The sequence below is a fragment of the Achroia grisella genome, unplaced genomic scaffold (genome assembly GCF_030625045.1).
Source record: "Achroia grisella isolate CSIRO2021 unplaced genomic scaffold, CSIRO_AGI_Agris_v1 utg808, whole genome shotgun sequence".
In the NCBI taxonomy this organism is placed as follows: domain Eukaryota; kingdom Metazoa; phylum Arthropoda; class Insecta; order Lepidoptera; family Pyralidae; genus Achroia; species Achroia grisella.
In genome coordinates, this window is record NW_026713029.1 from 703,112 (window position 1) to 726,237 (window position 23,126).

The 23,126-nt window shown below is 34.3% G+C and overlaps 1 protein-coding gene across 7 annotated transcripts in view; it reads left to right on the top strand.

The window, feature by feature from the left end:
- The first annotated feature begins 465 nt into the window (after positions 1–465).
- The window catches only part of LOC131851802 (protein lin-10-like), a 30,559-nt gene continuing 7,898 nt past the window's right edge, over positions 466–23,126 (top strand). Inside the window, exons 1-17 of one of the 7 annotated variants that reach the window (XM_059202356.1) lie at positions 466–613; positions 3,387–3,515; positions 4,546–4,705; positions 5,323–5,560; positions 6,979–7,334; positions 7,984–8,151; positions 8,664–8,810; positions 9,807–10,002; positions 10,577–10,689; positions 10,952–11,051; positions 11,273–11,504; positions 12,410–12,474; positions 13,255–13,334; positions 16,175–16,324; positions 17,491–17,527; positions 19,288–19,424; positions 22,302–22,457. In XM_059202356.1, the coding sequence (XP_059058339.1) occupies positions 489–613; positions 3,387–3,515; positions 4,546–4,705; positions 5,323–5,560; positions 6,979–7,334; positions 7,984–8,151; positions 8,664–8,810; positions 9,807–10,002; positions 10,577–10,689; positions 10,952–11,051; positions 11,273–11,504; positions 12,410–12,474; positions 13,255–13,334; positions 16,175–16,324; positions 17,491–17,527; positions 19,288–19,424; positions 22,302–22,457 (2,589 nt within the window). In that variant the 5' untranslated portion in view covers positions 466–488. The remainder of the gene's footprint in view (positions 614–3,386; positions 3,516–4,545; positions 4,706–5,322; positions 5,561–6,978; positions 7,335–7,983; positions 8,152–8,663; positions 8,811–9,806; positions 10,003–10,576; positions 10,690–10,951; positions 11,052–11,272; positions 11,505–12,409; positions 12,475–13,254; positions 13,335–16,174; positions 16,325–17,490; positions 17,528–19,287; positions 19,425–22,301; positions 22,458–23,126) is intronic. The other 6 variants (XM_059202357.1, XM_059202358.1, XM_059202359.1 and 3 more) reach the window with 6 other exon arrangements.

The window sequence follows — 23,126 nt, forward strand, 5'->3', positions numbered from 1 at the left end:
TTTTATATACATATATATGTATGTATGTTATAGAACTTTATATTGTAAAGATTTGTCATTATTGTAGACTGATTGTGGTATGAGGTTAACTTCGTATTGGCATTGACGGGAACGTGGTTTAAAAACATAACCTCTGAACAATTAACACGGCGCCATGTAGTCCCACGGTAAGCAAAGCTTGGGTTATGGGTGCTAGACAACTGATAGAAAACACCCAGATCGGTACAAACAATTATACTCATGAATAGAAATGTTTGCACCGTGCGAGGAATCGAACCCGCTATATCGGAAGTAAAGCAATTTACTAAACCGCTTGTACATTTTATTTTGAAATACAAAGAACTAAGTATGGTAATAACTAAGAAGTGCTTCCATAATTGGATTTTTGTTCTTTTTATTTTATTTGAAATGCAAATAACTAAGTAAAAAACTAACGGGGTGCCGTGTGTTGGCGGTAGAGGCGGTGGCGGCGTGACCGTGGCGGCGCCATGAGCGCGGCCGCGCTGCGGGCGGACGGCGCGGGCGACTCTACGCCCGGCTCCGACGTAGGCGAGCGGATCACACGCCTCTTCCCCAAGTGTCGCCCGAAGAACATGCAGCACCAACACGACAGGTGACTACAAAGATTTTTTAATTCTTGGTTAATTTAGGGAATTTTTCATATAAAACTCGACCAGAAGTGAAAGTAGGCCATCCGCCACTTGATAACCTTGAAACAACAATAATGGACAAGTTGGTACTTAGATAACCAAGAATTCTCTGGCGCAAATGCACAGACAAAAGAAGATTAATTTAGGGACCTTGTTATACCAAACTCGACCAGAGATAGAGACAGACCACGGACCGCTTGATAATCTTGGAACAACAATAATGGACAACCTTAGTACTCAGACAACCCAGAACTGATATCTCTGGCGAAAATGTACAGGAAGACCGAAGAAGATCAATTTAGGGACCTTATTACACCAAACTCCACCAGAGGTAGAGGCAGGCCAACCGCCACTTGGTAACCTTGGAACAACAATAATGGACAACCTTAGTACTCAGACAAACCAGAACAGATAACTCTGGCGCAAATGTATAGGGAGACCCGACCTCAGATAAACTGGGAACATAGGTCAAAAAAGATTAATTTAGGTACCTGTGTACATTTTTGGTACGTCAGTCGCCAGATAAACTGGGAACATGAGTTCAATTAAAAGGTAAATTTAGGGATTTTCCCCACTTTTGTTACGTCAGTCTCATCGTAACGCTAGCGCATCACGCGCCACTTTCCCAATGTCGCCTGAAGAACATGCGTGCTACATGTTCTTCAGGCAGGGGTCTTAAAAAGTTTTTTTTTGTTTATTATTAATTTAAGGACTTTTGTCTATATTTGGTACGTCAGTCCCATGATAAGGCGAACGACAGTTGACCAAATCGTTATACTATGAAGTCTAGTGAACGTCATCTGCCGTTCCGAGGGTAGTTAAGAAGCCGCACAAACATCTTTTTTATAAAAATAGTCCTTATGCATATATAACTTTAAAGTTCTGTTCTTATTTTCTGTCTATCTGTTCTTATATCGGAAACTTATTGGTAACAATAGCCTATTCATTCTTTAAAGACCGGCAACGCACTTAAAACTCCCCTGTGTTGCAGTGGTACTCATGGGCGGCGGTAACCACTTACCAACAGGTGTGCCGAAGGCTCGTTTTACCCGTATACTATAAAAAAAACATTACCTTGGATATCACGTCATCATGTAACACCCGTGATACACCTCATTTCACCTGTCAACTGAAACACTGCTTGAAAAAAAAAGTTGCTTGGCAGCTGAAAGAAATGAAGGACAAAGGCTACTTAACTTATTTACTTCTAAATTGCGTGGATAAATATCATCATACCAGATTTTATTACTATATATATTTTTCCATTGTTTACGCAAACTTCTAATTCATCCAATTAACTTACTCTAATATTATATTTTGTTATATTTAAATTAAACAAAATTATGTCTTATTTTCGAGTAGTGGCTCTACTGGAAATCAGCGCAGCAGTGACACTGCGGCGACACAGTGGAGGCCCTTCCAGCTTATAGCGCAATCTTAGTTTTTAAGTTCTTTAATATTTTTCGTTGTAGGCTATTAATAAATTATTGTTATTATTTTGTGAAATGAAATTAGAACCTAGTTTACAAAGAGAATTATGATTTAAGAACCTGATAAAAGAGTTCAATTGTCGTTGTTTGCTTTCGTAAACTAAACTGTAAGTTTAAATAGGAATTCAACATTTCTCTTTGTTGTAAATTAGCTTATAGTTTCCTCGCAAATTGGAGCTAGGAGTTATAGTTGTGGAAGTGTACCAATTAACGTTATTGTTTATTTAAAACTGAGCTAGTGTCTCGTCCTTTTCAAATGGTTTCGGAAATAGTGGGTTATGCGACGGAAATAAAGCAATTTTTGGCCGACTAATGTTGGTTGGATGAGGCTTTCATTATTACTCGACCGACAATTGCTTTATTTCCGGGACCGAGTCTGGGCGGTAATGTATTATAAATGCATAGATATATGAATGTGCTGACTAATAGAAAGGAGGGTTGAAACCGGGTTTATATAATTCATACTATAGCAACCCGTTGACGTCCCCTTACAGGGGTTTTTCCCATAACATGATGATATTAGTCTACTGTTACTGTTGATACGCTGGTCGGTTGATACACTCGGTGTAGTATTTATTATAATTTTCTGTAACATCTACTACTTGTAACAGAGTTACGATATATTCACACTTTCAAGAACTTATTCCTTCTTAAAAGGCCGGCAACGCACTTGCAATTCTCTTGGTGTTGTATGCTTATAGGCGGTGATAATCACTTACCATTAGGTGTACTTACCAGCAAGCTCGTTTCTATGCTATAAAAAAAACTTACTAAATTACTATACCCCACAGATCACACACAATTCTCGCGATTAACCACAGAGTAGCTTCGTACAGAGTACGAATCAAACAAGCTTAATCATATTTTTCTTACCAATTTGTAATGTTTAATGTTACACATATATAAGTTTGGAGTTGGGATAGCTTGTGTTTTGAATAACGACTAGTGAATATACAAGTATGTAATTGGGAATGCTTATATCCGAGGTAATTTAATAACATTTGTACCTCATACAAATTTATATAAAATGAAGTTGGAATTCCTTGTGTTTTGTAAATCATCTAAAGCATTTAAGACTACATAATTCGGAATGCTTCTATCCAGCTAATATTAAATTATACTCTTTGTATGTTCTATTTCTACCTTATGTAAACTGTAACATACAGTCTAATGAGAACTTCATTTTACGAAATCCAAAGTACAACATGGAGTTTACCACTTTAACATTAATTATTGTTTATTCCAGACTGAACTCCGGGTTGGAGGGGCGTGACATGAACAATGTCAACAACGTCTCCTCCGACGAGGAGAGGAATGACAGCCAGCTGGTTATACTCAACTCTAAAGGGGGGACCTACAAACTTAGAGACTCTAGGTAAGTTACTTCGCGCTTGTCTGAAAAGTTGACTCTAGAAAGTTCTACACTCCAATACTGGCTTTTGTATAACGAAGTCAGAAGACAATTTTCACCTCTTCTTTTGATTCTAAAAATCGAGATAAGAAGATCGATTTAAGAGAAGACTACTTAAAATAAACTATACTATGCTGCCTGGAATTACATAATTATACGCCTAATTGTTCTATTAAATCGCAGTCGGTCAGCCGTCAAATAGATACTCCAATAGATTTAACGTTACAATAGGCTCCGATTAGTGCATTTATTTGCAACGCCTCGCTCACTTTAGAGCTTTGAACAATCAAAGAACTGTCCATGTGCATGTATATGGTCAGTACAATTTAGTATGCTATTACAGGCATTGGCATATCATGAATGGTAGTGTAATATGGAGTCTGAGGAGAGATTATTATTCACAAAACCTGCAACTCAGCATACAATTCTTAAAACTACTCTTACTAAATAGTGGAGACTCATTGTTTAGCATTAAAAAATGAATGACTGACTGTTTTTTTTTTAATAATAAATGCACGTTATTAATGTTGTTAATTGGGTAAATACGCCTATAGAGCTTTCTACTTAAACCCACTGTTATGCACGAATGCTACGGGATATGTTTTTATTTCTATCACCCGAGAGGTGATAGAAATAAAAACATATCCCAATTTTCAACTGGAAGGCCACCCGAATTAGACCGAAACCTGTGATAAAAATAGAAATTAAAAAATATTCCAATTAAAACCGGGTAGGCTTAAAATTAACATCGCCGTGGAATCCAGTGATAAAAAGTTCAGTAGCATCAGTGAAAATGTGTGCGGATACCGTGAGTGCTGTGTCGTAAACTTAGTTAGTTAGTAAGTTGGATAATCTAATAATTGTAGTACAGAAACCTGCTAGCACCTGCTAGCACCTTCTGAAATTGTATCTCTGTACTCCAGACAACTCGTGACCACGACTATTGCATCGTAGTTGAAACTAATATGAATTTGTATTACACTTCTGTTACCAGGATTATAGAAATAGCGGGAGGTCGAGAACTGTACTCGCAAAGTCGGACGAAGGCAGTTCGTAAGATAAGACATAACAACACGCACAAACACAACTTGAGAAACAAAGTGCGTTCACTCAATAAAGACACCGTTGACTACGCGGATAATCATAGCAATGAAGTAAGTTCATTAATTTACTTATTTGTAATTGTATAGGTCAAACTAGCGGAACTACTACTAAACGTTGATTTGTCATATAAATTATAATAAAATCGTTGTAAAAAATAGGGGTTGGAGATAGAAGGATGAAAATGTAAAAAATAATAAAAAAAACTCTAGAAAATAAAAAAATTATGTGTTGGTGGACAACCACATAGGGATATAAAAATAGATACTGATTCTCAGACCTACTGAATATGGATATAAAATTACAAAAAATGGGTCAAGCCTTTTCGGGGGAGTATGGTAACTAACATTCTGACAGATTTTTATATATAAGATATCTTGCTTTCGTACTTTTTATTATAGGTGTTTAATGATAATGTGATGTCCATAGTACTGTTCATGTATATTAGCGATGGGTTACCATCAGGTGGATTATGAGTTTGCCATTCCAAATATTTATTTATTTGAGCGCCCAACAAAGACATACACTGTGAGGTTACAATTACTGTCTCTTGCAAGAAGTTCAGGTATATAGTGTTGACTTAATTACTGGTTGCCACGGCATGTTAATCTTTACAAAAGTTGACATAAATAATAAAAACTATATTTTTACTAATTACGCTATCTTCCAGATACCTCTCCACAGAATAAGCAATGAACCGAAAAAGATGATATCCAGACACACATCACCTACCTACACTAACGGGGACAGAGATCCAATCATTGAAACAAACACAATGGGTATTCCCAAGAATAGTTCTCCGATACTGGACCCCCATAAGACTAATGACGTCAGCACAAAAAGCAGTCCCATAGCAGTCGTGGCTGATGGGGAAGTTGTTGTCTTTGACGACAATGATGACTGGAAAGGTAATATTGGATTTTTTCTTGTGCTTTTCGTTTAAGGCTTCGCTAAATGCGTAACTGTATTTGCCAAAGAAATATGTTTAATTGACAATTTAAATAAGTATTTATAACTGGCTGTTACCCGTTTGTCTGACTCAAACCTCCCCTATTTCATTTAAACTCTTTCCAGATTATTTTTATTGGGTCTTAACAAATATATCAAATAAAGGAAAAGGTATCTTTGATTATTTTTGTATATATTATTTAACAATAACTTAATAATAATAAACATACCTGGACAATTCTCACAGCGTCTTCTAGATCCAAACTAAGCAGAGCTTAGGGTTATGGATACTAGATAACTAATATATATATTTTAAAGAAATATATAATATAACTAAAAAATACATAAATCAGTCATACTAATGAATACAAATGTTTGTACCGTGCGAGGAATTGAACCCGCTGCTATCGGAAGTAAAGCGGTGTGCAAAACGACGAGAACTCCGAGGCCATCGCCTTTCATGTCAAATTTCATTATGATCCGTTGAGCTGTTTAGTCTTAAAAAATTAATAAATAGATAGACAATCTTTCAGCTTTATAATATTAAATATGGATTTAAAAAGATATCTATACATATAAATAAAATTGGAGTGTCTGTTTGTATATTGTATTGTTTGTATATTGAAATAACCGTTATTTACTACATGCATATGAGTATAAATACGGTACATATACCAAAATATTTTTTTTTATAATTTTTGTCTCTCTTTCTGTATGTCTGTCTGTTTGTTCCGGCTAATCTCTGAAATGGCTGGACCGATTTTACGGGACTTTTTTTAGCAGTATCTGATGTAATAAGGAGTAACTTAGACTACTTTTATTTTAGAAAAATAAAGTTAAAATCCACGCGGCGAAGACGCGGGAACAGCTAGTCGTAAATAAATTTAATCTGTTTATAGAGAGGTTTAGTTTTTAAGAATAAGCTTCATTTGCATTATTGTGTACATATATACATGTACACACTTAAGCAAATTGATGCTTCTTGCAGTAAATGTTGTAAAAAATACTAATCTGTACGAAAATTTATTTTGTCTCATTATTTTAATCAAACTCATATGATTGGTTATTGTCCTGTTTCACAAACCTTTTTGCTTTGAAATCTTTGCTCTCGCTTTATTTTCACCAGCTATTTCTATTTACGCCTATATCATTTATACGTTTACAATTTTATTATTCAAAAATTTTTTTAATTTAATTTGAATTCCTAAATTAATCACGATGTTTTTGTTAATTTAAATATCTGATATTCTCAAATGTATGTCAGTTGATATTTTTGGATATTATTATTGTATTTCTGGTGCGTACCGACCTTTTTTCATCCTTCCCAATTAACCATTGTTATTCACAACATATTTTTTTCTCTTTCTTTTATTTTCAGTGATATTGAATTCTGTGTCTCTAGGTTTGAGGACGGAACCCGATGCTAGTGATGACGAGATAGATATGAGTGTTAAAAGGACTTTAGACAATATTAAAAATGGTCATAGTGATGTGATGAACAATAAAAGTGAACTGAGCTGTGATGGGGGGAGTGAGTCTACTCCCTCTAGGGAAGATGCGAGGTTAAGCGACGCCAGTCCATCTGGTGTCTGGTTATCTGGTGATGAAGATAAGAACAGGGTTACTAGAGTGATAGGGGAACTCCCAATAGCTGAATATGAAGGGTCGCCGAGAAGATACGGAATTGGTACGCAAAAAGCCACAAATAAATCGCCAAGACCAGGATTTCCTCAGGTTAGTATATAGCAGTAAAATAATGTGTGAGTAGTAATGCCTTTGTAAAAACTCGTTTGCGTGAACCAGAGTCAATCTATAGAGTGACTACTGGTGAGATTTTGGAATGTCACTAAATAGCAACCTAGGTGTATTTTTTTATTCTATTTAATGTCATCTGCTTTCATAAACGAACGTGTTAATTCGCCATATTATTAATAAAACTTGTTTTTTTTTCCTAGAAATAAAAATAACCTTTCTTCAAATAAATTTTTATAGAAGCACTTTTGAATAGTCCTATTTTTATGATTGACTCATTCCGAACACAGACTCAACATAAGAAGTATAAGCAATAAGCTTGTGTGTTATCTTTTAAATAAATGTTGTTCAGAGTTACATTTTTATGATTTTGTGTGTTGAGATAAGTAAATAAATAGCTTGTTAAATAATACAATAATTATTATTATATCAATAAATATTATATAATAGTTATCAGAGCAGACCAGCCCTTACAAGCAGCACTCGTTCACGAGTATAACAGGGGAACCAGCCGTCACTGCGTCAACCATATTTTAGGGAGCCCCACCACACTACCGCTTGACTGGTCATTAAGTGATCATGGCTAATTCATAACTAATTCTTAATCATCTTTCCTAACGTTTCCTTGTAGAGGGTGGTGACAGAGAGCAGAGACGTCACCCCACCGTCCGGATCGGCCGCTTTCGACTATCTCTATGAATTCTCGGAGACGAGAAAGGTGCTAGAAGAGTTCTTCAAATGTCCAGCCGTCGCTGGACAGATGGCGTTGAATAGCAACGACGAAATTGTTAATTTTCAGGTAAAATCCTTTCTTTAACTAAATAAAAATTGTATATCTGGTACGTAAGCCCACTTACATACCATAATTACGTTCCACTTTCATACCATAATTATTTGCAAAACAATTATAGTATGGATCACATTATTTTTAATATAATGTTTTTGAATTTCGAACATTGATTTAGTGTTTTCTATTACTAAATGTCACACATAAAAACTAAATCTTTCTTCTTTATATATCGCACATCTTGTACAATACTAAATGAATAAAAAAAATGGATAATAAAATTTTATGCTTAAATCTAATTTCAAAATTATTAATATTAGTAACATACCATTATTGTACTTACTAAATATGGAATATCGTAGTATGATATAAATTTAAAGATGACATCCATCTTGAATTTCGTTCTTTAGTTAAGCAGCTGTCAAAATTTAAAATTGGAATAGACGAATCGTCGACAATAAATATTTTTCTTTATCTATTTTCTTAATGGCTATTTATCAATCGACAATATTTTTACGTTTCAGGACCTAGATTACGAACTGAGACGTCAAACTCAAGACTGTTTATCGGAGAACGGTATGGATGGTAGTGACTCGGAGTGGCCCCAAGTCGCGGATACCTTACATTCGCCGCACACTGCCCATAACCATACCAACTTCTTAGGATTACAGGTAATGAGTTTTTTTTTACGACCCGATGGTTTAGGCATATAAGATACTGCCTTACCCCTGCTTTTTGATGGGCGCTGTATCGAATTCCATACTATATAAACATTCATAATTATAGATTAATATGCGTATTATATTCATAGCATTTGTTTTTATATAAAATAAGTCTAGAATTAATTTATTCTCTTTAATACTAGTTGACACTGTTCAAGTTCTGCAAGATTATTTATTTAGAAGTCATCCATAAATTAATTATACATTAAGAGACCGGAGAGAGGGGGACCGCCAAATTGTGACAATGTATATAACAAGGGGTTGAAAAAGAAACTAATGAAATTGATGACGAATATGTAAAAGTGAAACATTTCTCATCGGAAATTGTTTCATTATTTAAAGAATTACATTAAAAATATTATAGTATTGATAATGTCAAAGTTAATTGAAGCATAGAATAATACCAATCAATAAATTTTCAGTCATATTTTCATTCAAATATATTACAATGTAAATCATGATAATTTAGTTGGTATCTAATATTTATTCATGAATTAACTTGTAGTGTTACATCACTTTTTACAACAACTACCTCTCCTAAATATTTGATAAAAATATTATTCAAGAATTAGTTTGTAATATTTTTAATGGAGTAAATAAAATATTTTTTTCATGTAAGACATTCTATAGGAGCTTTTTAACAAGTGTCAAGAGCATGTCTAGTTTAGTATATTAATATTTTCTCCCTACCTTAACTTGAAGTTCTACATGATAATAAAATGGTGCACCCGCCTGCGCTAACGATATACGCTGGCGAGGCACCAGTGGAGGATGACGAGATGAACTCAGTAGCCCATCGCGATAAATTCGCCATAAATTTATCACGATGGTTTCCAGGGAGAACCACGTAGTTTTAACCTGATATGGTATGATAGCAATGGGATTCTTAGTCCACCTTAACAACAGTCCCCTTCTAACTACTGTACTATTTGTTTCCGTACACAGCAACAAAGATCCCGGTACCCGGAGCCGAACGTGTCGGAGCTGAGCGTGGGCGCGGCGTGGAGCGGGTCTGCGTCGCCGGCCACGCAGCGGCGGGACCGCGTGCCGTTCGCGCTCTCGTCCGACACGAGCGACACCGGCAGCGAACTCTCGCTCATGATCATGGAGAACGAGCTCTCCGAGATGAAAGGGGAGACGAGTACGTATGCTGCCCTTTACTTAATATAAACCCTTTTTTTACGAGCAGAAAATGCGTCTTGGAGACCCGCCCGCTCCAGGGGTAACGAACGGGTACTGCGGGACTCCTACCGGCTAAAACCTCAAGTAATACCTTTATCGATTATTGCCGGAGCACGCACCTCATTCTCGAAAGTTCTGGCCTCGGGACGAATCCCTTTTCCCCTGCAGCTACTCCGGGGGCTAGCGCTCCCGGGTAACGAAGTCAAAGCCTCCCATTTACTCCTTTGGACTAGATAGCGTTGTGTGTTGTTAATATCCAGGGTTGTTATTAAATATTATAAGATACTATGCGGGAAGTTATCTCCGAACATCTCACCTTAGTAGAATAACTAGTGGTGTACAAGTAAATAACGTAAAATAACAGATAAACATAAATATATACCTGAACAAAATAAATATAACGTCTACTCTCCATGTAGTATCCATATTTTACATGAAACCAGACAAGATGACAATATGCTCTCTTTCTCTTCTCAGCCAGTCTGATCATCGATTGCAAACCTCGTTCTATACCTTTTATATTTTTGTACCAGTGCAAATCGACTCGACCCGTGTGGTGGTGACTCACCTCCCGATCGTCGAGGATGGACTCTCATCAGGACATGGCTCTGACACCGACAACAATAACCAATTGCCGTCTTTACAAGTAATTTCTTTTTTTTAAATTAATAGTACTAATTTTTATAACTTATGACCTATGTCATACAGTCTCATACATATTTTTTTTTCTTATGGCTGATAATGGAATGGTGCACCCGTCTGCGCTAACGCTGGCGGAGCTGTTATTTATTTGTCAGTTAAATAAATAAATTTAAATATAATAATGAATAAGTTAACGGTTTAAAACTTTTTAGGATAGTTATTGGTATTTAAATGTATACTTATTAATATGTTTTCTTTAATTCCAGACTCACACATCAGTAATCATAGAAGAAATCATTGAAAACGGAACTACTACGGATCCTCACGTTCTATCAGATGCCGATTTACATTCTTTGGATCCTTTAGGTGACGAACAAATTAACTTTATTCTTAGTATAGTCATCCTCATAATGCGACAATTTATTAACATGCCACTTCTGGGTGTGGTTTTTTTCTCATCAGAGAAGATGACGAGTTTTGGTAAAATAAATAAATAAATAGTGTTACCACTTACTTATATCCTTCTTGTAATGTTCTTATTAGTGGTAAACGTTGGTTTGGATATGCGTTTTCTTTTTATTTGACAGTTGCCACCCCACTTTCAGCGTGCGGCGAGGTGCCGCCGCCGCCGCCGGCTCCGGCGCCGCACCGCCCGCCCGAAGCCGCGCTGCCGGTGCCACACGCGGCCGCGCCGCATTTGCCGCATTCGCCGCATTCCGCGCATTCGCCGCATTCGCAGCACGCGCCGCATTCACCGCATTCGCCGCATCACCACCACGCGCCGCATGTTGCGCACCATGACGACGTGTATCCACCGAGGTACAGTCAACTTCATTTGTGCTATTAAAATTAATAATAGTACTTGGACAATTCACACATCGCCATCTAGTCCTAAATTGAGCAGAGCTTATGTTATAGGTACTAGACATCTGTTATAAATACTTTCTTTTTTGTAAATACATACGTAGTAGAAAAAACCCAGAACGATACAAACAAGCATACTTATGAATACAAATATCTGTACCGTGAGAGGAATTGAACTCGCAAACCACTGAAGACTAGCATGGCTAAATTCGGAATAAACGAATAGTGGGCGATGTTTTTTAAAGCAATAATTCGTTTGAGGTGTCAGCGAACCACAGTAACTAATATTAACGTTTCCCACTAGTATATTTTTCCTTAAACAAGTTTATTTTAAAAATACATGTAATGAAAAAATACGATTATCCCAAAAAACGAACTTATTTTTAGCACATTCGTATGTATGAACAATCTGAATCGGTATAAAACATTTGAAAAATAGACAAGACATTGGAATTATAATTAATTTTCAGAACGACTCTTTACTCTGCTTACTCTATTATTATAGTAACTATAAACACCTTTATATTTATTGTAGTAATAGAGTAAACCGAAAACGAAACGTAAATATTTACGGTAAAATTTCGTTTAAGTGTATTGATATTGCGCTTGTTTTAGGGGTGACGCCAGATCTCTGAATAGGTATGCAACGTATACTAAAGCAGGCCTACAACGTAATTTTATTACACTCTTAAAACTTTTCCGTTTTTACCTTTACACAGAACTGTCAATATCTAAACTGCATACTTCTACAGTAGTAAGACAGAGTTCGAAAACAAACTAGATTGATGTTTGTCTAATTAAACTATTCAAACACACAGCTACTCTATATTAATATTATTGTTATTTTAACGCATTTACAGAAAACGGCCATCATCCGCTCAGAGTACAGAATCAGTAGAAATTAAACAGGCTAGCGGCGACGAAGGTAATGAAATCATTTTTGTTCAAAAATCAAATCAAAATATATTTACACTCACATATCATAAGACTCTATAACAGACCTACAAGAATATGTAGAGTCTTATGATATGTCAAATCTACCGTCAGTTCGGAGTGCTTTCGAACTAAGAATAGCTAAAAGGAAGTTAAGCTCTTATTCTTTTCAAATTAATTTGTACGTGATTACAAAAATACAGATTTATTTATAAATTAAAATTATAAACTCTTTATTGTACCAATAGATATTTTATAAGAATTATACATAAAAGAGATATGGATGTACAAAAGGCGGTCTTATCGCAAGAAGCAAGCTGTTGTTCAAAATTAAATTTTAGACATTCAATATTATTTTTCTCTAGCAGTATATACCAATGTACCAGTATATGAAAGACGCTTCTTCTAATTAATTTCTATAATAGCAAATTTAAAAATAGAATAATAATATTGCAATTTCAAGAAAGTCGTTGGTGTTAACTGGCCTAAAAACAATATGTACCTAATACATTAAATCACAAAATTCAATTTAGCATGTAAAATATTCAGTGTACTTCCTATTTTAACATTAGCTATGTAAATTGATATTCAATTGTAATATTGTTGGCAAGAAATAAATAATATAGTATTCTTAATTTAAAAATTGTTGTTCCTAAATTAAATATTAATCAAAATAAAATAATTATATTATATAAAACACGTGAAGAAGAAGAAGAATACAAAATTAATGCCCGCATGAAAAAGTTCTAAATGATATGTTGTAATATTCCAGATGAAGCGGACACTGATTTAGAGACTGACAGACTACTGGGGCAACAGAGGACTGATGACCAGGGTTTCTTCGATGAGAAAGTGAGTCATATCTAATACATATAATAATAATAATAATAATAAATAATACACAGTAGAAAAATTAATTGAAATTCAAACATTTAGAATTAAATACATATCAAAATTGAATAAAAATATCTATCTCACTAATATTATAAACACGGAAGTTTGAGAGTCTGGATGAATGGAAGGATATTTATTATGCAAACTACTGAATGAATTTTAATGAAACTTTACTATAATATAAATTATTCATCAGAACAACACAAGCTATAAACACGCGGGGAAAATATTTATATACAATACACGCTGGCGAAACCGCAGTCACAGCTTGTATATCATATATTACAAAATATCTATTTATATAATATCAGATATAAACAAACACGTCTCACAACAAATTAAACGTTCCTAAAACACTATGAACACTGATCACTGAGTCAGCAACGTAACATGATGTAATTCGTCAGCTGTAAACAGCATAGGCCAGTCGCTCGCGCAGCCAACCGACCTTGCTCTCTTATTTATTATTCTTGGCCATAGATTATTAAGGTTAGCTGGTTACCGCGTATTTTATTGTAAGTGTATACCTACCGGTTTTGTAACTGAGTTTGTTTATAAATAGATACTTTTATTATACACAGAATTAATTTATTTATATATTTTTTTATATTTATATACTTACTTTTTGCATTGCAATTAATATAATTTTACTTATTAATTTATTTTAATAAATATTTTTCTGTTTATATTTTTATAAATTGCTTAATCCCAAATACTATATAATAAAGTATATTATAAATATATGTAAGTCAAATTACTTATATTTATAATATATTTTATTATTTACAGAACGAAAGGGGTGTAAATATAACAAACTGTTTTATGTTTATAATATGTAAGATTTTATTGCAAGGTCGAATTATATTCATAGCAACATTATAAAAACACATTAAAATTATCTATACAAATAAATAATATTGAAATTATAATTTGAAATTAACATTTCACTAAATGCAAATGATAGTATATTGCGGTATTTACATCAAAATTAATTTTATACAAATATCTTTGAAACGGCCGAATTGATTTTGACGGGACGTCCACTCGCAGATAACTAATGTTATATGGAGGTTATATTATTATAAAAATTTTAATTATTTAATAAAAAAAAACTTAAATTCCACGCAGATGTTGTCGCGGATGACATCTAGTTACTATATAATTTTGGATCAAGACTATCATAATATATAAATATCACTCGCGATTATGTAATCTATTCTCATTAGAGTACTAATTACATAGGTACAAAAAACAATGCTATGTACAGTCTGCATGCTTAATCTTTGCCGCGAAGTATTTACACATTGAAATCACCGACGCTTGAACGCATCAGTATTCGTACAACGTGTACGAAATCAACATGTGTGCGTGCATGATAACACTGATAAGACAGTCGCATCGGAAATGTGCTACCGTACTGATAACAGGAATCGTATTGGTAATGCCAAGTGAAATACATAATGAGTGACGAGGAAAAGTCGCCTTGTTTGGACTTAAATAGTGAAGTTGTTGAAGAATTAGAAGCATATAGGGATGTGACGGACACAAATGAGTGTAGTGTGACAAATGAGTGCAGTGTGACAAATGAGTGTCTGAAAGAGACAGATAATTGCCAAGTCGATAATGAGTGCGTGGTCGAGAGTAGTGAAGGAGAAGAGGTAAACATGTATAGAAAATTATCGTAAATTGTAAGATGAAATTTTCCACGTCTGGATTGTTAACTCAACGACAATGTTTTGTTGTAGGGTAATGTTAGACATGTTTATTGCCGTGGCTTCTGGTATAAAATCTGTCTTAACATATCTATGCAATTGTCCAGATGGTTGATTATTCGATTTTTTAATTTCTTATAACATATTTATATAATCCTAGTCCAGATGGTTGACAATCCGGATTTTTCTTATATTTGATACTTAATAAAACTTGATAAGTAGTTTCGAAGTTATGAGAGACAGGTGAACATACCGTCACACAAACATTCATATCTTTGCTTCTGTAATCGGCCGTGGCTTCTAGTATAGAACCTATTTTAACATTACTTCCAGATGTTTGACTATCCAAATTTTTTTTATATTTGATACTTTTTATAAGTAGTTTCGAAGTTCGGAGGGAACATATGAACATACATTCACACATACATACATATATGTTTGCTTCGCCGTAGTCGGTTTATACTTTAAGTTTTACATTTTCCTTCTATTCTGATCCTTCGACATTTTTTTTTCTTCCGAGAGGTTGAAATATGTTGTTTATTTGTAATACTACTTTTTCTATAGAAACAAGATTTAAATTTATGTTATCTTTCTTAATATATAAAATTCTCGTATCACACGTTTCGTGTTTATACTCTTCCGAAACGGCTTGACCGATTTTGATCAAATTTTATATGTCCATTTCGTAGGTTTATAACTAAATTTTATCTCCCTAAGAGTTAAGGATGGCTCACCCAAAAAAATTTTTTTTCTTTTTTTCTACAATTTTTAATTTCTATTTTTTTATTATGTGGCATTAAAAATACATATAGCCTTAAATTTTCACCCTTCTACCACCAACCCCTATTTTTTAATAACGATATTATGTTATATGGCAAAACAATGTTTGCCGGGACAGCTAATATATTATAAAACGCTTTTTTCGCCTAAGAGAGTAATCTATCTAAGACGTAAATAGCTTTTTATATTTGAATAAATATTTTTTCTTTCTTTTATTATTTTTCTACTTAAAAAACAAATCATAGGATTCGGAGAATATCTATATAAAAAAATAGTACCTTCGAATAGTTGTCCATTACAACGCAGGGGTGGCGCAAGCCGAAGTCCCGCACGGTGATGCCGGCCGGCAGCGGCTCGGGCTCCGCTCGGTCGCCGCCGCACGCGCACGACGCCACCGACGGCCACGCGCGAGACCTCACGCACCCTAGGGACGACGACGCCCTCCACAACGGGAAGGTACGGCGCCTTACACAATTTTACAAGTATTAATGTTTAATCATGATGGATGTGTGGGGTCACCAGGAATGACAGAATAAGGAATGTGTATGTACGAGGAAGTTTGAAAGTTGCGCCGGTTATAGAAAAGTTGCGAGGTAACAGATTAAGCTGGTATGGGCATGTTATGCGGAGGAACGAGGATCATGTCTTATGGAAAGTGTATAATATGAATGTGGATGGATGTAAAGGGGTCGCCCTAAGAAAAGATGGATGGATTGTGTGAAAGATGATTTGAATAAAAGAAGAGTATGCTCAGATATGACGACCGATAGAGAGCAGTGGAAGAGAATAACATACTGCGCCGACCCCAAATAATGGGATAAAGGCAAGGCAATGATGATTATAATATTTAATAATAATTCTACGAAGACACTCTCCGCAACGGGAAGGTACGGCGCCTTACACAATTTTAAAATAGTAACGTTTAATAATAATTCTTTAATATTTGACCGCTTCGGACCACCGAAGGTGTGTGCCAATCCGCAAGTCCACTGGTGGATTAGCACACAGTTTTATTTCCAATGGCCGTGGGTTCGTTTCCTCGCACGGTAAACTTTTGTATTTATGAGTATTATTGTTTGTATCGGTCGGGGTGTATCTATAAATATTATGTACGTATTTACAAAAAAAAAATCTAAGTGTTTATATCACTTGTCTACATAACACAAGATCTGCATAACTTAGATTGTGTCGGTCTGGGTGTATCTATGTATATTATGTACGTATTTACAAATAAATAAATATCTAAGTTTTTATGTCACTTGTTTAGTACCCATAACACAAGCTCTGATCAGCTTAGAAAAGAATTATAATAATTTTATAATCAAAGATTCAATTATGATAATTACAATTACATTACATACATTACATTTTAAAAAAATATAGATACCTAACTATAATAAATCAATGAGTTTCTTGCTAATTGTTGTCAAATGAAGTAGACAGTATGATAAAAAAAATTACATGATAAATGGTATGAATTGAAAAGTAAGAAAGTAGTAAGAATAAAAAATAAAAAATCTCGAATTTAATTATTAATTTTCGAAATTTACAAAATTTAATTTACATTAAAATTAAAATTTACGTTTAATTTAAATTTTAAAAGATGACATTTGATTTTTCAGGATAAGGAGGGGAAGAAGAAGAACAAAAATAAAGAAGGTGAGTTTGTTTGATTATTTGTTATTTCCTTAAGAAACCCGAATTAAGAATTGTAGAGTCACTATCTCCTGTTAAATTTTATTTCTGTAGCAGTTATTATTACCATAAATAATTCTAAATAACAAAATCCACATCGGTAATCCAAGATGGAGTTAATTGAAATATTGATTCATTAGTCTATCATAGAAAATTCACTTGGTTCCTAGGTAGAACTGCCTGGAAGACTACCTGATATTTAAAGTAAATTTTTGCTTAAGATAAATACTTTTTTTTTCGAATTATTCTAATGCTGTTGGCCGCAACTGGCCTTTACAGCTTCACAGATAAGGGCCGAGTGCAGTTAGCATTCCAATCCGCAGAAAGACTTATGGAGCAACTGAAGCCCAACTTCTGCCAGATGAATTCTACCTTTGTCTGAGGGCATCACTAGGGGTTCGAATCTTAGCTGGCCGTCGTACTCTCGATCCCCGTGGCAGTAACCCGAACAGACCAGTTAATTCAATAAAATAGTCTTATTGCTATAACGTTCTTATGCATAACCTCTAAGCCAATTATTGGACTCGGACCATATAGCCCTATCACATGGAGTATCTAATAATTTTTGAAACGGAGGTTTCATAAATTATTGAATACTGCATAGTTAGGGATATAGTGTACTAAATAGGGCTATAATGTCCTAGATAGGGCTATAGTGTCCGAGATAGGGAGATAGAGTCCACAGATGGGCCCAAACCCCCATCTTTGAGAAGTCCTGTAATCGATCTCACAGATGAGGCGTTAATGTCATTTTAACAACTAACAGTTGAAAGTGATTTCCGTATAAGGTTATTAACTATGTGGCATACAACGTTCATGCTTTCTTTTTAATTTACGCATTTCCTGGATATTTTTCATGGTGAGTAGGTAGTGTAGCATTACGCAAAATCTATTGCATATTAGAAATCATTATTAAGTCTTCAATTAATCTTTCAATCTTATTTACATTTTATCGTATCTACTTACATTTATGACATAATAACGTTACATTTTAAAGATTACATTATCTTTAAAATAAAAATATCTTTTACTAGCTGTGCCCGCGTGAAATTTATAGCCTATACGTTATTCTGATTTATAAGCTTCTGTAAAGTTTCATCACAATCCGTTCAGTAGTTTTTGCGTGAAAGAATAACAAACATCCATCCATACTCACAAATTTTTGCGTTTATAATATTATTAGGATTCATCAAGTGCGCTGTCAGCTTATTTACCATTCGAATTACATTAAAAAAGGTCATAATGCTTTTAGTAGTAGTGGTCAGATCTCCGCACAAAATATTTGTCATCATCAATTGTCACGCGTAAACTAATGACGAACAATTAACTCATCAAAGTGCATGTTGTTAGTATTTTTTTTATTTATAACAATATTAGCTGAACTGGCAAACGTTGTTTTGCCATATAATTTTATATTGCTATTAAAAATAGGGGTTGATGATGGAAAGGTAAAAATTTTGAATCGAATGTATTTTTGAATGCCGAATCATAAAATAATTATAATAAAAAAATGTATAGAAAATAAGTTTTTGAGGTGGACCTTAACATTTAAAAATAGTTTACGTCCTATTCTCAAACCTACTGAATATACACATAAAATTTCATTAGAATCTGACACGAGAATTTTATATTTTAGATTTAAAAAACATTATATAATCTGTGATTGATCTAGTACTAGCATATATATAATTAGTTTAAATAAAATGCGCTGTTATCAATTTCAGATGCTGCACGGAAAGTTCTCATAGAGGGCGTTTTGTTCCGAGCACGGTACTTGGGCTCCACACAACTAGCTTGCGAGGGACAGCCAACTAAAGCGACCAGGATGCTGCAGGCTGAAGAAGCAGTCTCGAGAATTAAGGTATGAGGGTACCACTAAACATTGCGAATCAGTCTAATCAAGTTTAAAATTATTTTCATAATATGCGTTTTTAAATGTCACCAGAAGAAAAAAAAGTTGTCATAGAGAGCATAGAGTGATGCGTATTTAATATTTTTGAATGATGACGTTTCTAAATTAGTCAGAAAACTGGAATTAGCAAACAGTCGTTGATGTTAGTTTCTCTATTTTCAATAATATTCGATTAATTTAGTATTTATTACATCTTTTCAATAATAACGAACTGTATATCTTAAATAAATATTTTCGGATCTTTGTAGGATTTTTATAAATATGCTCTACACAAATAAAAACGTAGATATGGTAACTTACTCGTAATAAAAATCTAATTAATAAAAATTTTTTTGAATTTTGTCTTTTCGTATAATTAATTGTATTTTCTCATTCATGTTAGTATTTTTTAACAAGTGTTTACGAACAATGTACCTATTTTACTATTTTATATGTCACTATATTTATTATACAAACACTTTTGGGTTCAAAGGAATTTAAAAAAGGAATTTCTTATTTTTAACATGCATTCTCATTTTATAAAACGAAACAATGGCAACCACATTAATTGCCAGTGTGAATCGGTAACATGTTGTCTCTAATGTAGATGTTTGTGAAGAGCATGAAATTACTTTTGTCTCGTTTCTTCACTTGTCTAAAGCACTCTGTGGTCTTAACTTTTGTGTACCTCCGAGAGAACACGCACACAACTGGAGCTATGAAACTCTTGCCTCTCTCTCTCACCTGTCTATACTTCTTTTTCTTTGTAATTTGCAATCAAATTTTCAGTTAAATCCTTTAAACGTTATAATCCTAAAATTTTTTATTATTATTTTGGTACAAAATGTCTTGTTATAAATTTGTGTATGACCAAATTTAATGATAATGTTATGGACAGATGGAAGCTAATAAATCTATTTCTATCGGACGTTATCAGCACTTTGCGGCTTCTTTAAAATCTATGCACGCTAACTTTGTTAACACATCATTATGTATATAATGTAATTTCATGCTCATTAGGATTAGTGTTTTGAGAATGCTAGTGTTGGGTTTCCTATTTATCCTCAGTAACCCTGAATTATGGTACCATAGACTAGTATGACGTGCAAGCCCTGTGAATGTTACGGACCCCGTGGATCGTCCACGCACCTGTCCGCCAAACCGTTTTCGCTCTTATTGACTTGGCACTAGAGTATTTTTTTCAGTGTGCCCTCACCCCGACCCAGGAAGATTGTCGGATCCCGTACTGGCCGGCTAGCCTCCTCTGGACATGTTTGCTCTATCGCTTACTATTCCGCTTGATGCTATGCTTTTTATCCCTTTATATGGCAGCGTAAGGTAAGGTTTAATTGGTCATCTCGTAACGTGCTAGAAGTTTGTAGGTTATGCTGATGCTAGACTGACTCCATTGAAAAAAAATTGCGGTAATTGTCATAACGTCTTAAGTAGTGACAATTAAAATTATTACTTATTATATACTAATTGGTTACAAATTTATACAACGCTAAATTACTTTAAATAGAACGCAGGAGTGAGTCAATAGAAAATGATTACTTCCTCCAAGCTTAGCAATTTTTTTCGCATAATTCTACTCGTTTGCAATGCAGTACTTGCACAGTAGTTTCGCCTAGCATGTTTATCTAAAAGAACAACCTAAAATCCGTTAAACTACAATTTAGATACATTTTCGTTCATTCGATTTAAATTTAGAACGAATTATAAAATGTTCTGATCGAAAGAACGAAAACATTAACCAATAATAATATATATATCACTAATTAAATTGATATAGTTCATTTATTCACTCAATAAGTATAGGATCGGTAATTTTAATTTTGGAAGCACAATTTCACCTGCACCATAGCATGTAACATGACCCGATTCACACCGGCTGAGGTGGCCGAACGGTCGCACAGACGATTAAGCTTTACGCCTAAGCACAATTGATATCAAACCCTATTCTAATATTTTGAAGGTTGATTTTCCGTTAGGTCTGCTTTTATACTAACGACGAACGATGCTCGCTCGCTTCTCACATACCATTTTTGACTTGTGTGTTTGTATTCGAGTTGTTTTGCTTGCTTTTTGCGCAGATTACGAGTAGTTCAGATTGTAGGATCGGGTTAAAGCGTGTGATTTTATTGGTGGGTTTTGGCGGGTTTATTGCTTTTTTACGTACCTAAGCAAACTGAGCAAAGGAATTTACTACGCTGCTTTCAAATCAAATTTCGTCATCATTATATAACAACTACATGTTTGACTAAAATAGAAAATATATATAATTAAATCGTATTTTTTTTTCAATTTCATTTATATTGTTATCAGATTCCTACCGCAGAGGGGTTTTTCTTCTGCATTAGCATACTATAAAAATAATAATATTAATTCAGGATTTCATACCCATGTTCCATTTGAAATCGAAATCTGACGTGCTTATTTATGAAAATACACACAAGTAAATGAATAATACTATGAAGTCATACTAGTATTTACGAATTTCTCTAACACTGTAATAATCTGCAAGCAATTGGGTCGTTTTACTATAGAAACCATGTAATCGCGTAATACATTGCCTGGAACATAAATATCCATTACAAAATAATCATAGCATGCATCATTAATAGATATATTAGTATTATCAAACAATAAGCAACACGTATACATACATATAGAACCTTAAAACGTGTTAATATAATCGTATAATAGTCGTGCACAAAAATACAAAGTTAGAATGTCAATTAAAATCGACGGTGTAATATCCGAACGAGACAAAACGAATACATCACGTATGTGAGAGCGAGACAGCTATCGCGCGAGGAGGTTAGCCGGTGTGTCCCGCTCCCGCAGTGGGGCTGCGACGGTCCGTACTCCGGCGTGTACGCAGCGCCTGCGGCGGTGTTCCGCCTCGCCTTCCTGGGCTCGGTCGAGGTCGACGAGGACTCGCGAAGGAGGAAGAAACGCCCCAAAAAGAACATGGTTGAGGAGGCCGTCACTAAGATCAAGGTGGTTTGGCTGACAGTTCAGTGTCCGATTGTAGACCGTAATACAAACAAGATAGAGTTGAATTTTGTGTGTCGTATGTTGCGTTCGAAAATTTCAAATTTAGAAGACTAGAAGTCGTTCAATTCCAACTGTTTTCAAAGTCTTGTTTCTTATAAATATTAGATTTAAAATAGGAATGTCATTGACTTGTAGATTGGAAATTATGATAAGTATATATATCTTATTATCTATATCGGTTTGTACGATTAGCTACAAAAGTTGATGAACACTCATAACCTCTATTACGTCACTATAAAGTTGAAAATTGACGAGTGTTTACCCATTTTTGTTGCTTTGCGCTTATTATAATGAACTAATTGATAATGTATTTCTATTTTGCTACATCGGCTAAAATCAGGCTTTGGTAAGTTCCAAATTGTATTCAAAAATTATTGTAGCTCATATTAATTCCGTTTTACAAATTACGATGTGCTGCTGAACTGTAAAATGCATTCAAATAAAATTCTTATCTTTAGCGAGAAACCGAGTGAAAACTGAAACCCCACTATATTTTCTTTGTTTATTATTATTACATTATTACATTTAATTGAGTTTTTTTTTTCTAACATATTTAATGGCTATTTTAACTTTAATTGATGTTACAAACCAGCAATAACTGTATTGCATACG